The sequence below is a fragment of the Eriocheir sinensis genome, chromosome 42, assembly GCF_024679095.1.
Source record: "Eriocheir sinensis breed Jianghai 21 chromosome 42, ASM2467909v1, whole genome shotgun sequence".
NCBI classification, from domain to species: domain Eukaryota; kingdom Metazoa; phylum Arthropoda; class Malacostraca; order Decapoda; family Varunidae; genus Eriocheir; species Eriocheir sinensis.
The window spans coordinates 12,752,045-12,764,544 of NC_066550.1; the positions used below are offsets into that span (position 1 = coordinate 12,752,045).

At 39.8% G+C, this 12,500-nt stretch overlaps 1 protein-coding gene across 1 annotated transcript in view; it reads right to left on the bottom strand.

Moving 5' to 3' along the window:
* LOC127010031 (uncharacterized) overlaps positions 1 to 12,500 on the bottom strand; it is a 27,775-nt gene that overhangs the window by 4,834 nt on the left and 10,441 nt on the right. The window contains exons 2-7 of the mRNA XM_050883747.1: positions 8,744 to 8,933; positions 7,255 to 8,285; positions 5,849 to 6,015; positions 2,159 to 2,263; positions 1,675 to 1,745; positions 1,130 to 1,206 (exon numbers count right to left, since the gene is read on the bottom strand). Of these exons, the coding sequence (XP_050739704.1) occupies positions 1,130 to 1,206; positions 1,675 to 1,745; positions 2,159 to 2,263; positions 5,849 to 6,015; positions 7,255 to 8,285; positions 8,744 to 8,933 (1,641 nt within the window). The remainder of the gene's footprint in view (positions 1 to 1,129; positions 1,207 to 1,674; positions 1,746 to 2,158; positions 2,264 to 5,848; positions 6,016 to 7,254; positions 8,286 to 8,743; positions 8,934 to 12,500) is intronic.

A 12,500-nucleotide genomic window follows, 5' to 3' on the forward strand; every position in this document is an offset into this window, starting at 1 on the left:
GAGGAGGGAGGGGAAGAGAGAGGTAAATGAAGAGAAGAGGAGAGAAGGGAGGGAAGGGAAGGGAAGAGAGAGGAGAAGGAGGAAAGGAGAAGAGGGAGGGAAGGGAGGGGAGGGAAGGAAAGAGGGGAAGAGGAAGGAAGATGGGAGAGAAAGTGAGAGGGAGGAGAGAAGGAGGAAAGGAGAGAAAGAGGAGGGGAGGGGAATAGAGGTAAATGAGGAGAGAAGGAGAGAAGGGAGGGGAGGGAAGGGAGGAAAGTAAGAGAAAGTGAGAGGGAGGAGAGAAGGAGGAAAGGAGAGAAAGAGGGAGGGAAGTCGGCTGAAAATTTGAGGTTTAAATGTGGAGAGAAAAGGGGAATGAGAGTATTGCGTGTGTGGAAGCTCGTGTGTGTGTGTGTGTGTGTGTGTGTGTGTGTGCGTGTGAGAGAGAGAACTACACCTATCCATATTAAAACAACGTATACCTTTCACCTTTTTCCCAATTAAATTTCCCAGGTCAGGTTCTTAAATAATCGATAATGTCACTTTCCTACCTTGATATACCTGCTACCTGTTGTTAATTAGCACGTATGGGAAGGTATTTCTTATTTGATTATCTCATTATTATTTCTCCACCCGAAATTGAGCTCTCTTGGCTACTCTACTTTTATTCTTTATTGGAGCGGAGAGTAGCGGGCTTTTATTGTGTGTGTTTGTTTGTTTGTTTGTTTTGACCCCTTTTTGTTGCCCTTGATCCGTGTCCTCTGATGTAAAAAAAAATATATAAAAAGTAGAAAGAAAAGGAACGGTAAAGAAAGAGAGAAAGAAAGAGAGAGATAAAGAAGTAAAGAAAAGTAATATAACACACACACACACACACACACACACACACACACACACACACACACACACACACACACACACACACACACACACACATACCCGTGATCGAGGTAGAAAGGTAGAAAGGAAAGAATCTAACTGGAAAGGCAAAGAAAGGTAAAGGAAGAGAGAAAGACAGATAGAGGAAGAAGTAAAGAAAAATAACATAACACACACACACACACACACACACACACACACACACACACACACACACACACACACACACACACACACACACACACACACACACACACACACACACACATACCCGCGACCGAGCCCTGGGAGTGAGCATCATGCCGTCCACAGCGAAGGGCGCCTCACACACCGCCGGCAGGTAACCCTCTGTACAGGTGAGAAGGGAGGCAGGTAGAGCGTTAGTGGTTACCTGGAGAACTGATTAGAAGTGAGATACCAGAACTGCCATAATTTTAATCTTCATCTTAATCTTAATTCGCATAACAATTATATAAGATCTATTCCATTGCTGTTCAAACTTAAAGTAAAGCTAAGATGAGATACCTTAACTGGCATTAATAAAGAATAATGAAAATACCAGACTTCCACTCCAATTGAAACTTTAAAATGAAACTTAAAAAACGAAAAATCAAACTAATCAGTCTCTCCTATTAGAATTTATCCTTAAAATTGATCGAAAATAAAAGATAACAAAAAAAAAATCAATATCCATAACAGATTAAAAAAAAAGTCCACTCCATGTCCATTCTAACTTGAAGCTAAAACCCAATAAGATGCGAAACCCCTTAAGTCCTATTTCTGAAGGTAAATAAAACACCTACTTCCCACACTCACCTGGACTAAGGGCGCGTTGCTCCTGTAGAAGTCTTGTCTCGTCTCGCCACACCTCCAGCCCTTCCTGACTCCTGTAGGGGCGAGAGGGAAAGGGGAGTGAGACGGAGAGAGGGAGGAGGAGAGGAAAGGGGAAGAGAAGAAGGAAGTGGAAGATTTAGAGGAAAGAATGAGAGGAGAGAAGAGGAAAGGTGGGAGGAGGGGAGGAAGTTCACTAGACACATCCCCTTAAGCTTAGAGATAATAGGACAATTAAATACAAAGATAACATAAACACAGGTAAACAGGCATTAAAGACAGACAGGTACAAAGAAAGTTAAAACACAGACAGGTTGATAACAGACACAGACAGAGAGACAGGTTTAAACAGCAGCAAACACAAGTAAACGAGTACACAAACAGACTTAAACAAAACACACAAGCACATAAAGGAATAGACAAAACATATCTATCTTTATTTATCTGTCTGTCTATCTCTGTCCCTCACTTGAGTCTCTGCTGCTCCGTCATCTCCCTCGCCGCCGCCAGCATCTCCCTCTGCCTCCTCCTCTCGTCCCTGGCTCGTCTGTGCACCTCCGCCACTGTCGCCAACCTGGGGAACACCAAAACAGTAGTAAGGAAACAACAACTTCTCAACGCCTGTCACCATTGTCAACCTACGAAAGTTATCAGAACAGTAGTAAAGGTATTAGCAACTTTTTTAATGCTTTTCTGTCAGTCTACGGAAATTATTGCAACAGTGGTGAAGGAAACAATCACGTCTTAAAGCCTATCACCTTTGTCAATCTTGGGAAATTATCAGAAGAGTAGTAAAGGAATTAGTAACTTCTTTTAATGCTGTTTCTGTCAATCTACGGAAATTATAACAACAGTGGTAAAGAAAACCGTGAAAAGTGAGAATGAAAATAGAAAACACAAACAAAAAAACGAGAAAATAAAGATAGAAAACACACACAAAAAAACGAGAAAATAAAGATAGAAAACACACACAAAAAAACGAGAAAATAAAGATAGAAAACACAAACAAAAAAACGAGAAAATAAAGACAGAAAACACACAAAAAAACGAGAATTTACTTTGTGTGTGTGTGTGGAGGAAAAACGCGAATAAATAAAATATATACAGACCAAACAAAAGACAAAATGTAAGATAGACAAAGAAAAGCTAAACAGAGACAAAGAAAGACATATAAAGTATCGTGAAATACGGTTATGTCATAAAATTGTGGCAGCGGTTGTGGGATCATTTCCAAGGACAAAGACTCTCCCACACCTGTCCCCGAACTCAGGTATGCGTGATTGCAGAGGTGTGTGTGTGCATGTGTGGGTGTGTGGGTGTGCGTGAGTCTGCGGTGGTGGCGACAAGGAAATGAGAGAGGACTGTTGATAGGGATGGAGAGAAGAGAGAGTGGTGCAGAGGACAAGGAAATGGAGTATCGAGTGTGATTTTGATGGCGGAGGAGGAAGACGAGGAGGAGGAATAGGAGAAGGAGGAGAAGGAAAGGGAAATGATATGTTGTAATGGAAGGGAAAAAGAAATGAAAAAAGAGAGAAAAAGAAGAATTGGAGTATTATTAAAGGTGGGAATGGTGATAGAAGAGGAGAAGGAGGAGGAGGAGGATTAAAAGGAGAAAGGAGAGGAAGGGAAATGACTTAGTGTTGGATTGGAAGAAAAAAAAAGATGAAAGGAGAGAAAGAGAGAGAGAAGAATTGGAGTATTATTAGAGGTGGTTATGGTGATTGAAGTGGAGAAGAAAGAGGAGGAAGAGGAGGAGGAAAAAGGGAGCAAAATGACTTAGATGGTGTGATGGAAGATGAAAAAAGGAAGATCAAGAGAAATAAGAACTTGGTATTATTATTAGTGGTGAAGATGATGAAGAAAGAGGAGGAGGAGGAGGAGGAAGAGGAGGAAGGAAGGTAAATGTGTTCTATTGATCTTTATTTAAGTTCGAAAAAAAAAAAGAAATAAAAACTAAGGTATTATTATTAGTGAGGATGATGGTGGTGGTGATGACGGAAGAGGAGGAGGAGGAGAAGGAGGAAGAGAGATATGAAAAAAGAAAATGAGAAATAATATTGGTGATGAAGAGTTGGACAAAGAAAAGCAGTGATGATAACGATGGAAATTAAATAGAAAGTACTTGACTATTTCTTTGCCTGTGTTTTTGATAGCGGAGGAGAGAAGAAAATTAATAAAAACAAGGGGAAAAAAATGAATTATAACAGGAGTGGAAAATGTGACTGCAGTAAAAATTAAACATTGAAGGTTAAAGAGGAGGAAAAAAATGAAAGTGCAAAAAGAAAGACAGATAAGAAATGATTAGAGTGTTGATAAGAGATAGGGGTGTTAGTGGTGATGGTGGCGATGGTGATGATAGTGGTGGCGGTGGTGGAGATGGTGGTGGTCTTAGGATACATGATAGAGCAAAAGAAATATAGATAAGAAATGATTAGAGTTCCGATAAGAGATGGTGGTGGAGGTGGTGATGGTGGTGGTGGTGATGGTGGAGATGGTGGTGGTCTTAGGATGCATGATAGAGCAAAAGAAATATAGATAAGAAATTATTAGAGTTCCGATAAGAGATGGTGGTGGTGGAGGTGGTGATGGTGGTGATGGTGGTGGTGGTGGAGGTGGTGATTTTACGAAACATTCTATAAATACATCACATAGAAAGCCTTTGATGTTAGAAGCAGTTACATGATTACAGATAAGGATTAAGTCGTTACCAAGGATACAGATAAAGACATAATAGAAAAAAAATTACATAGGAGAAAAAAATAATAAAAAGAAAAGCCATAAAATAGAAATACAAGCGCATGAAAAGATAGGAAAGTCTGATGATAATATAATGAAGAAAAGAATAATGAAAAATAAATCAATAAAAGGCGAAATAATATAAAAAAAAACATACAGAGAAGAATTGGAGTTTTATTAAAGGTGGCAACAGTGATAGAAGAGAAGAAGAATGAGGAATAGGAGGAGGAGGAAAAGGAGAGACGGAGCATAACGACTTAGATGATGTAATAGAAAAAAAGATTGCATATAAGAAAAAATAATAAAAAGAAAAGCAATAAAACAGAAATACAAGCAAATAAAGAGATAGAGAAGTGTGATAATAATATAATGAAGAAAATAATAATGAAAAATAGACTAATGAAAGGCGTAATAATAAAACAAAAGATAAATAGCAATGAAGAGGAAGATAAATGAGAGAAAAACGGAGAAGAAGAAGAAAAAGAAGAAAAAGAAAAGGGAAAAGAAAAAGAGGAAAAAAAGGAAAAGAAAAAGGAAAATAAAGAAAATAAGGAAAAGAAAGAAAAAGTAAAAAAGTAAAAGAGAGAAAGGAAAAAAAGGAAAAGAAAAAGAAAAAGAGAGAAAGGAAAAAAAAGAAAAAGGAAAAGGAAAAAAGATCATGAAAAGAAAAAAGCAAATACAAACAAAAAATATAGACAGAAGAAAAGAAAAAAAAGAAAGCTCTCTCTCTCTCTCTCACGGTCATTAAGTCATCATTAGAACCACAATCATCCCTGGCTCGTGGTTCGCCGGCTCTCCAATCAACGTCAGACCCTCGTTCGAATCCCGCCATGCACACACACACGACCATTTAGCCGGCCTTGACTTTTGGCTCTTTTGGTTCAACTTTATATTCAACTTTTTTTTCTGAACTCATTTTTATATTTTAGTGATTTTTTTTTTGCCTCGGTTGTTGTTTTTTTGTTGTTTTTTTCATCTTTTCTTTCTTCGTCACATGCCATCACGGTTTCCATGCGTGACTTTTTCTCCTTTGATAATATTGATTACTTTATAGATTTATTATTTTATGGGGTTTTTTTCATTCATTCATTTCATTCAGTCAGTCAGTCAGTCAGTCAGTCCCTCACTCACTCACTCAATCACTCAATCTCTCTTTCACACACTCACTCAAACACTCAATCCCACTTTCACACACTCACTCAAACACTCAATCTCACTTTCACACACTCACTCAAACACTCAATCACACTTTCACACACTCACTCAAACACTCAATCTCACTTTCACACACTCACTCAAACACTCAATCTCACTTTCACACACTCACTCAAACACTCAATCTCACTTTCACACACTCACTCAAACACTCAATCACACTTTCACACACACACACACTCACTCACTCACTCACTCACTCACTCACTTGGGTTTATGGAGGCGATTCGATCCTCTCTTGATCCTCTTTCCTGAGCCATGCGTCCTCCTTCTTCCTCGTCCTCCTGCCCTCCCATCCTCCTCCTCTCCGCCGCTCCACGCCTCTCCTGAAGCCGGCAACTGCAGGCTCACGACGGGAAGGGGCAGCGGGCTTACCTGGGCGGGCGTCTTGATTAGCTCAGGTGAGAGTGTTAGAGAGAGAGAGAGAGAGAGAGAGAGAGAGAGAGAGAGAGAGAGAGAGAGAGAGAGAGAGAGAGAGAGAGAGAGAGAGAGAGATATGCGTGTGTGTTCGAGTGTGCGTGCATCCTCTCACTCAGCTTTGTAATTGTGTTGAGGAATGCGTTCTTGTCACTTCTGAGAGAGAGAGAGAGAGAGAGAGAGAGAGAGAGAGAGAGAGAGAGAGAGAGAGAGAGAGAGAGAGAGAGAGAGAGAGAGAGAGAGAGAGAGAGAGAGAGAGAGAGAGAGAGAGAGATCTCACTCACTTGTCCCGGGTAATTCCTGTTGATTATAGCTTTTAAATGCCTTTCTTTCTCGCTTCCACTCTAGTCAAGGCGAATTATGCTGAAGTGTTGACGTGACCAGCTTGGAGAAGAGTGACGTGTGTGTGTGTGTGTGTGTGTGTGTGTGTGTGTGTGTGTGTGTGTGTGTGTGTGTGTGTGTGTGTGTGTGTGTGTGTGTGTGCTTTGACATTCCACTGGTTGAAAGATTTTTTTTTTTTTTTTGTAGTAAGAGAAGCTAAAATTAGACCTAAAAATATAAAAAAATGCCTTCAATCTTTGTTTCCCACAATGAAACAAAATAAACAAATAAATAATAAAAAAACAAATAAAATAAAATAATATATAGATCATAAATGAAAAAATCTCTCAAACTCACTTTTTTCGGTCCGTTCACTTTCACAAACTCACTTTCTTCACCCATTCACTCTCATTCACTCACTTTCATCGGTCGTTTACTCTCCAGATTCACTTTTCTCGGTCCATTCACTTTACAAACACATTCTTCACTCATTCACTTTCATCAGCCATTTACTCTCCCAAACTTACTTTTTTCGGTCCATTCACTTTCACAAACTCACTTTCTTCACCTATTATCTCTCATTCACTCACTCATCTGTCGTTTACTCTCCCAGATTCACTTTTTTCGGTCCATTCACTTTCACAAACTCACATTCTTCACTCATTCACTCTCATGCACTCGCTTTCATATGTCATTTTCTCCTTCAAACTCATTTTTTTCGGTCCGTTCACTTTCACCAATTCATATTCTTCACCTATTCACTCTCATTCACTCACTTTCATCTGACATTTCCTCTCTTAAACTCATATTCTCCACCATTTACTCTATCACGTTTACTTTATCGGTTGTCACTTCTAATTGCTCTCCTGCTCTTACCTTTCTTTGGCCATCACCCTCGTCCTCAACGACTTGGCTGTATGGTCTTCTGTAGCCCTCACCAAGGTCTCCCTGTAGGCTTTCGGAGTCGTCCTCGAAGTATTGTTGCTGGTAGTCTGCCTGGAGGTGGAGGTGGAGGGCTCGTCGTGGCTGCTGCCCTGCGAACTGACCTCCGAACTCTGGCATAGCCCCATCGAAGTGCTCAGGCAAGGTGTTTCGCTGGGAGAGACATCGAAGTAGTCGTTCTTTCACCTCTCCATCTGGTAGTCTCTCAAGGACCTCCAAGCCATCCCGTGTGATTCCTAGCAGTGTCTCGATGTCCACGTCCCCAGGAAGACCAAGAGACATGACCAGCTCCCTCTCGTACGCCTCAATCCCTTCACGAGTTAGGTCAAAGGTCGTTCTGGTTGGGAGGTCAGTGTTCGGGGTCAGGAGACATGGAGACACAGGGCTAGCAGGAGGGGCGAGTGTGTCTCCGTCACTGTCCGGTAGATGGGAGTGTAGTGGCAAGCATAGCCCTTCATGGTGATGCTGATGTTGATGATAGTGTTGGCAAGGGCTAGAGTCTCTGCTGGTCCTTATAGCCACACGGAGACTAGGCATGGGTGATGGTGGACAGTCGAGGTAACCAGGACTAGCACTCATACCACTACCACCTCCCGTATCACCTAATCCCACCGCTGCCACCAGTGTATCACGGAACAAATCACCGGCATCCTCACCATCACTATCATCACTGGTCACCCCTTCATCTTCCACACCTGATAACACATTCTCATCATATATCAGGTGTTCATGTCTCATCTGCCCCCCGGTACCATCCCAGGTGCTTACGGGGATCTTAACCGGGGTAGAGGTACTGAAGTCACTCTCGCAGCTACTGGTGGTACAGATGTTACTGGTGGTGGTCGCGGCACAGACTTCGCGTAGGAATTGGAGGATGGATTTTGCCCCTCCTCTGATCACGGTTTCAGGTGGGAAGGTTAGGGGGTTGTCGCTTACCTGAAGTGTTACCAAGGCGGGAAGCATACCTGTGGGGTGGATAGTTAGGGTTATTTTTAGTGGGTTTGTGTTGATGTGGTCTGGAAGTAAGATTTGTTTGCTGTTTTGTGTTCCTTTCCCTTTCCTTTCCTACCTGGCTGTTCTCTTTTCTTTCCTTCCTTTCCCTTTCCTTTCTTTCTCTTTCTTTCCCTTTCCTTTCTATTGATTCCCTTTCCCTTCCCTAATCTACCCGTCCTTTCCCTTACAAACCCTTCCTTCTCCTTTCTTTCCTTCCTTCATTTCCCTTACATTCATCTCCCTTTCTTTCCCTTCCCTTTCTATTCATTCCCTTTCCCTTCCCTTCCCTTCCCTATCCTTATCTCTCTTCCCAATCCTTCCCTTCCCTTCCTAGCACCATCCTCACCTCCCTATACCTTCCACCATCACCCCATCACCCTCAACCCTTCCCCAAACCCATCCTACCCTAACCCTCTCTTCAGACCATTACCTAAGGAAGTTGGAAGAGCAGTTAGCCTGTTGCCCTGTAGAAGAAGGACTTGCAGGCTGACCAGGGCGCTAATCTCCTGGGGAAGGTAGGCCAGCAGGTTGTAGCGAAGGTCAAGCCAGGTTACGTGGGTCAGCAGGCTTAGGGAGGCCGCCGGGAGGTCCACTAGTTTGTTGTCCTGTAGACTGACCCGCTGAAGAAAATGGGAAATGGGTGGAGTTTATATTTGCTGTTGAAGAAAGTGGGAAGAGGGTGAAGTTGATTGCTGTTGAAGAAGAAAATGGGAAGAGGTTGAAGAAAATGGGAAGAGGTTGGAGTTTATGATTGTTTTAGAGGAAGGAAATAGGAAATGGTTGGAGTTTATAATTGTTGTTAGAGAAAATGGGAAGAGGTTGGAGTTTGATTGTCGATGAAAAAGAAAATGGGGAACAATGGGAGTTTAAGATTTCTGTTAAAGAAGAAAGTTGATTGTTTTTGAAGAAGAAAATGGGAAATGGTTGTAGTTTATGACTTGTTAAAGAAAATGGGTAAAGGTTCGAGTTTATGAATTTTATGTTACTGTTGTATTTAAGGTTACTACTACCACTACTACTACAACAACAAATACAACCACTACTACTATTCCTACCACTACTATTTCTTCTTCCATAGCACCACCACCACTACCACCACCACCACTACGACCACCACCACATATCATTTCTTCCTCCTCCTCCTCCTCCTCCTCCTGCTCATGATCCTTCCTCTGCTCGTGCTACAAGTATTTATATCGTCTGCGTGGGTGATCAGCAGCTTAAGGCAGAGTTACTGGACCTTAACTCGTTCCTAGAAGAGTCGATATGATCACCAGGAAGACGGAGCAAGCAAGCAAGGAAGGAAGAAAGAAAGGAATATAAAAGGTTGAGAGATTGAAGGGATTGTTAGATGGGGACAAAAGGCTGGGATGGACATGACCGTTTAATAAAGGAAGAAGGAAGAAAGGGTTATGAAGAATACGTCAAAGAAAGAATGGAAGGAAGGAAAGAAGAAAGAGAAAAGAACGATTGATTAGGGAGAAGGAAGAAAGGGCTAAGGGTGCATGACATGTTGAGATAACCAGGACACACCCACCACCCACACCATTGTTTCCCGTATCGCCTATCCCACCGCTGTCACCAATGTATGAAGGAAGGAAGGAAAGAAGAAAGAGAACAGATGGACACAAACGATTGATAAGGAAGAAGGAAGAAAAGGCTAAGGATAAATGATATGTAACCAGGACTAGCACCCAAACCACTGTATCCCGCATCACCTATCCCACCGCTGTCACCAATGTATAAAGGAAGGAATGAAGAAAGAGAAATGATGGATATGAACGATTGATTAAGGAAGAAGGAAAGGTTTATGAAGGAGAGAAGTGTTGAGGAAAGAAAGGAAGGAAAGAAGAAAGAGAAAGAATGGATATGAACGATTGATTAAGGAAGAAGGAAAGGTTTATGAAGGAGAGAAGTGTTGCGGAAAGAAAGGAAGGAAAGAAGAAAGATGAAGGATGGATATGAACGATTGATTAAGGAAGAAGGAAGGAAGGAAGAAAGGGTTATGAAGGAGAGAAGTGTTGAGGAAAGAAAGGAAGGAAAGAAGAAAGAGAAAGGATAGATATGAACGATTGGTTAAGGAAGAAGGAAAGAAAAAAGAAAGGGTTATGAAGGAAGGAAATGTTGAGGAAGGAAAGGAAGGGAAGAAGAAAAAGAAAAGTACTGAAAATATAGAAAAAAAAGACGCTGTTGTTGATATGTTTGAAGAGAAGAAGAAAAAATTTATTAAAGGAAAATAATGGGGTAAAGAAAGGAAGTGAGGAAGAGGAAGAAAAGTAATGAAAACAATAGAAAAAAACGTCATTGTTGATTAGTTAGAAGAGAAAGAAGAAAGAATCAAGGAGGAAGAAGTAATTGAAGAAAGAAAGAAGGAAGGAAGAGAAAAATGTAAAGAAAATAATAGAAAAAACTTAATATATTTGGTCATTGTTGTTTAGCTTGAACGAAAGGAGGAAGAAAAATTAAGGAGAAAGAAAAAGAAAGAAAGAAAACAAAAACTAAGAAGAGGAACAATAAAACAATAAAACAAGAACGAGGTAGAAGATAGCGAAGCAAAAACAAGAAGAGAAAGAAAAGAAAATTTGGTGACACAAGTAATAACAAAAATAACTACAAAATGACCTTCCTCTAATGCTTTAAAGAGAGAGTGAAATGAACTATAATACACGTCCCTAATTCTTTAATCATTGTCAACCTTCACCACTGCATAAAATAATTCAGTAATGCATGTAACGAGCTAAAAATTCAATAGACACAAAGAATATACGAGTTAACTTATAAATACTAAAAAGAAAAGAGAAAATGCTTTTAATACTCTAATATCCCTTACCTGACAACTTTCACCATTGCATAAAATAATTCAGTAATGCATGTAACGAGCTAAATATTCAATAGACACAAAGAATATACGAGTTAACTTATAAATACTAAAAAGAAAAGAGAAAATGCTTATAATACTCCAATATCCCTTACCTGACAACTTTCACCATTGCATGAGATAATTCAGTAATGCATGTAACGAGCTAAAAATTCAATAGACACAAAGAATATACGAGTTAACTTAAAATACTAAAAGGAAAAGAGAAAATGCTTATAATGCTTTAATATCCCTTACCTGACAACCTTCGCCATTGCATAAGATAATGCATAAGATAATGTTAAACGCAAGAGGGAAATGGCTTATCATACAACTCCTTTCTTAACCTTACAACTCTCGCCTCTGCATAAAGCCCTTCCGTGATAGTAAAACGAAGATATTAAAAAGAGTTAACTTGCTTTCAAATGTTAAACGCAAGAGGGAAATGGCTTATCATACAACTTGTTTCTTAACCTAACAAAACTCACCACTGCATAAAGCCCTTCCGTGTTTTCAGAAGCGAAGAAAAGATAGTAAAACGAAGGTATTAAAAAGAGTTAACTTGCTACCAAATGTTAAACGAAAGAGGAAAATGGCTTATCATACAACTCCTTTCTTAAGCTAACAAAACTCACCTCTGCATAAAGCCCTTCCGTGATAGTAAAACGAAGATATTGAAAAGAGTTAACTTGCTACCAAATGTTAAACGCAAGAGGGAAATGGCTTATCATACAACTCCTTCCTAAGCTAACAAAACTCACCACTATATAAAGCCCTTCCGTGATTTCAACAACGAAGGAAAGATACTGAAACGAAGATATTAAAAAGAGTTAACTTGCTTCTAAATGTTAAACGCAAGAGGAAAATGGCTTATCGTAAAATCTCTTTCTTGACCTAACTTATCCCCAACAACTGCACAAAAGAATAGACAGAAAAAAATATCATATAAGACAGACAGAAAAAAAATCATATAAGACAGAGATAGAAAAAAATCATAAGACAGAGATAGAAAAAAATCATAAGACAGAGACAGAAAAAAAATCATAAGACAGAGATAGAAAAAAATCATAAGACAGAGATAGAAAAAAATCATAAGACAGAGACAGAAAAAAAATCATAAAAGACAGAGATAGAAAAAAAATCATAAGACAGAGACAGAAAAAAAATCATAAAAGACAGAGACAGAAAAAAAATCATAAGACGGAGATAGAAAAAAAATCATAAGACAGAGACAGAAAAAAAATCATAAGACAGAGACAGAAAAAAAATCATAAGACAGAGACAGAAAAAAAATCATAAGACAGAGATAGAAAAAATCATAAGACAGAGA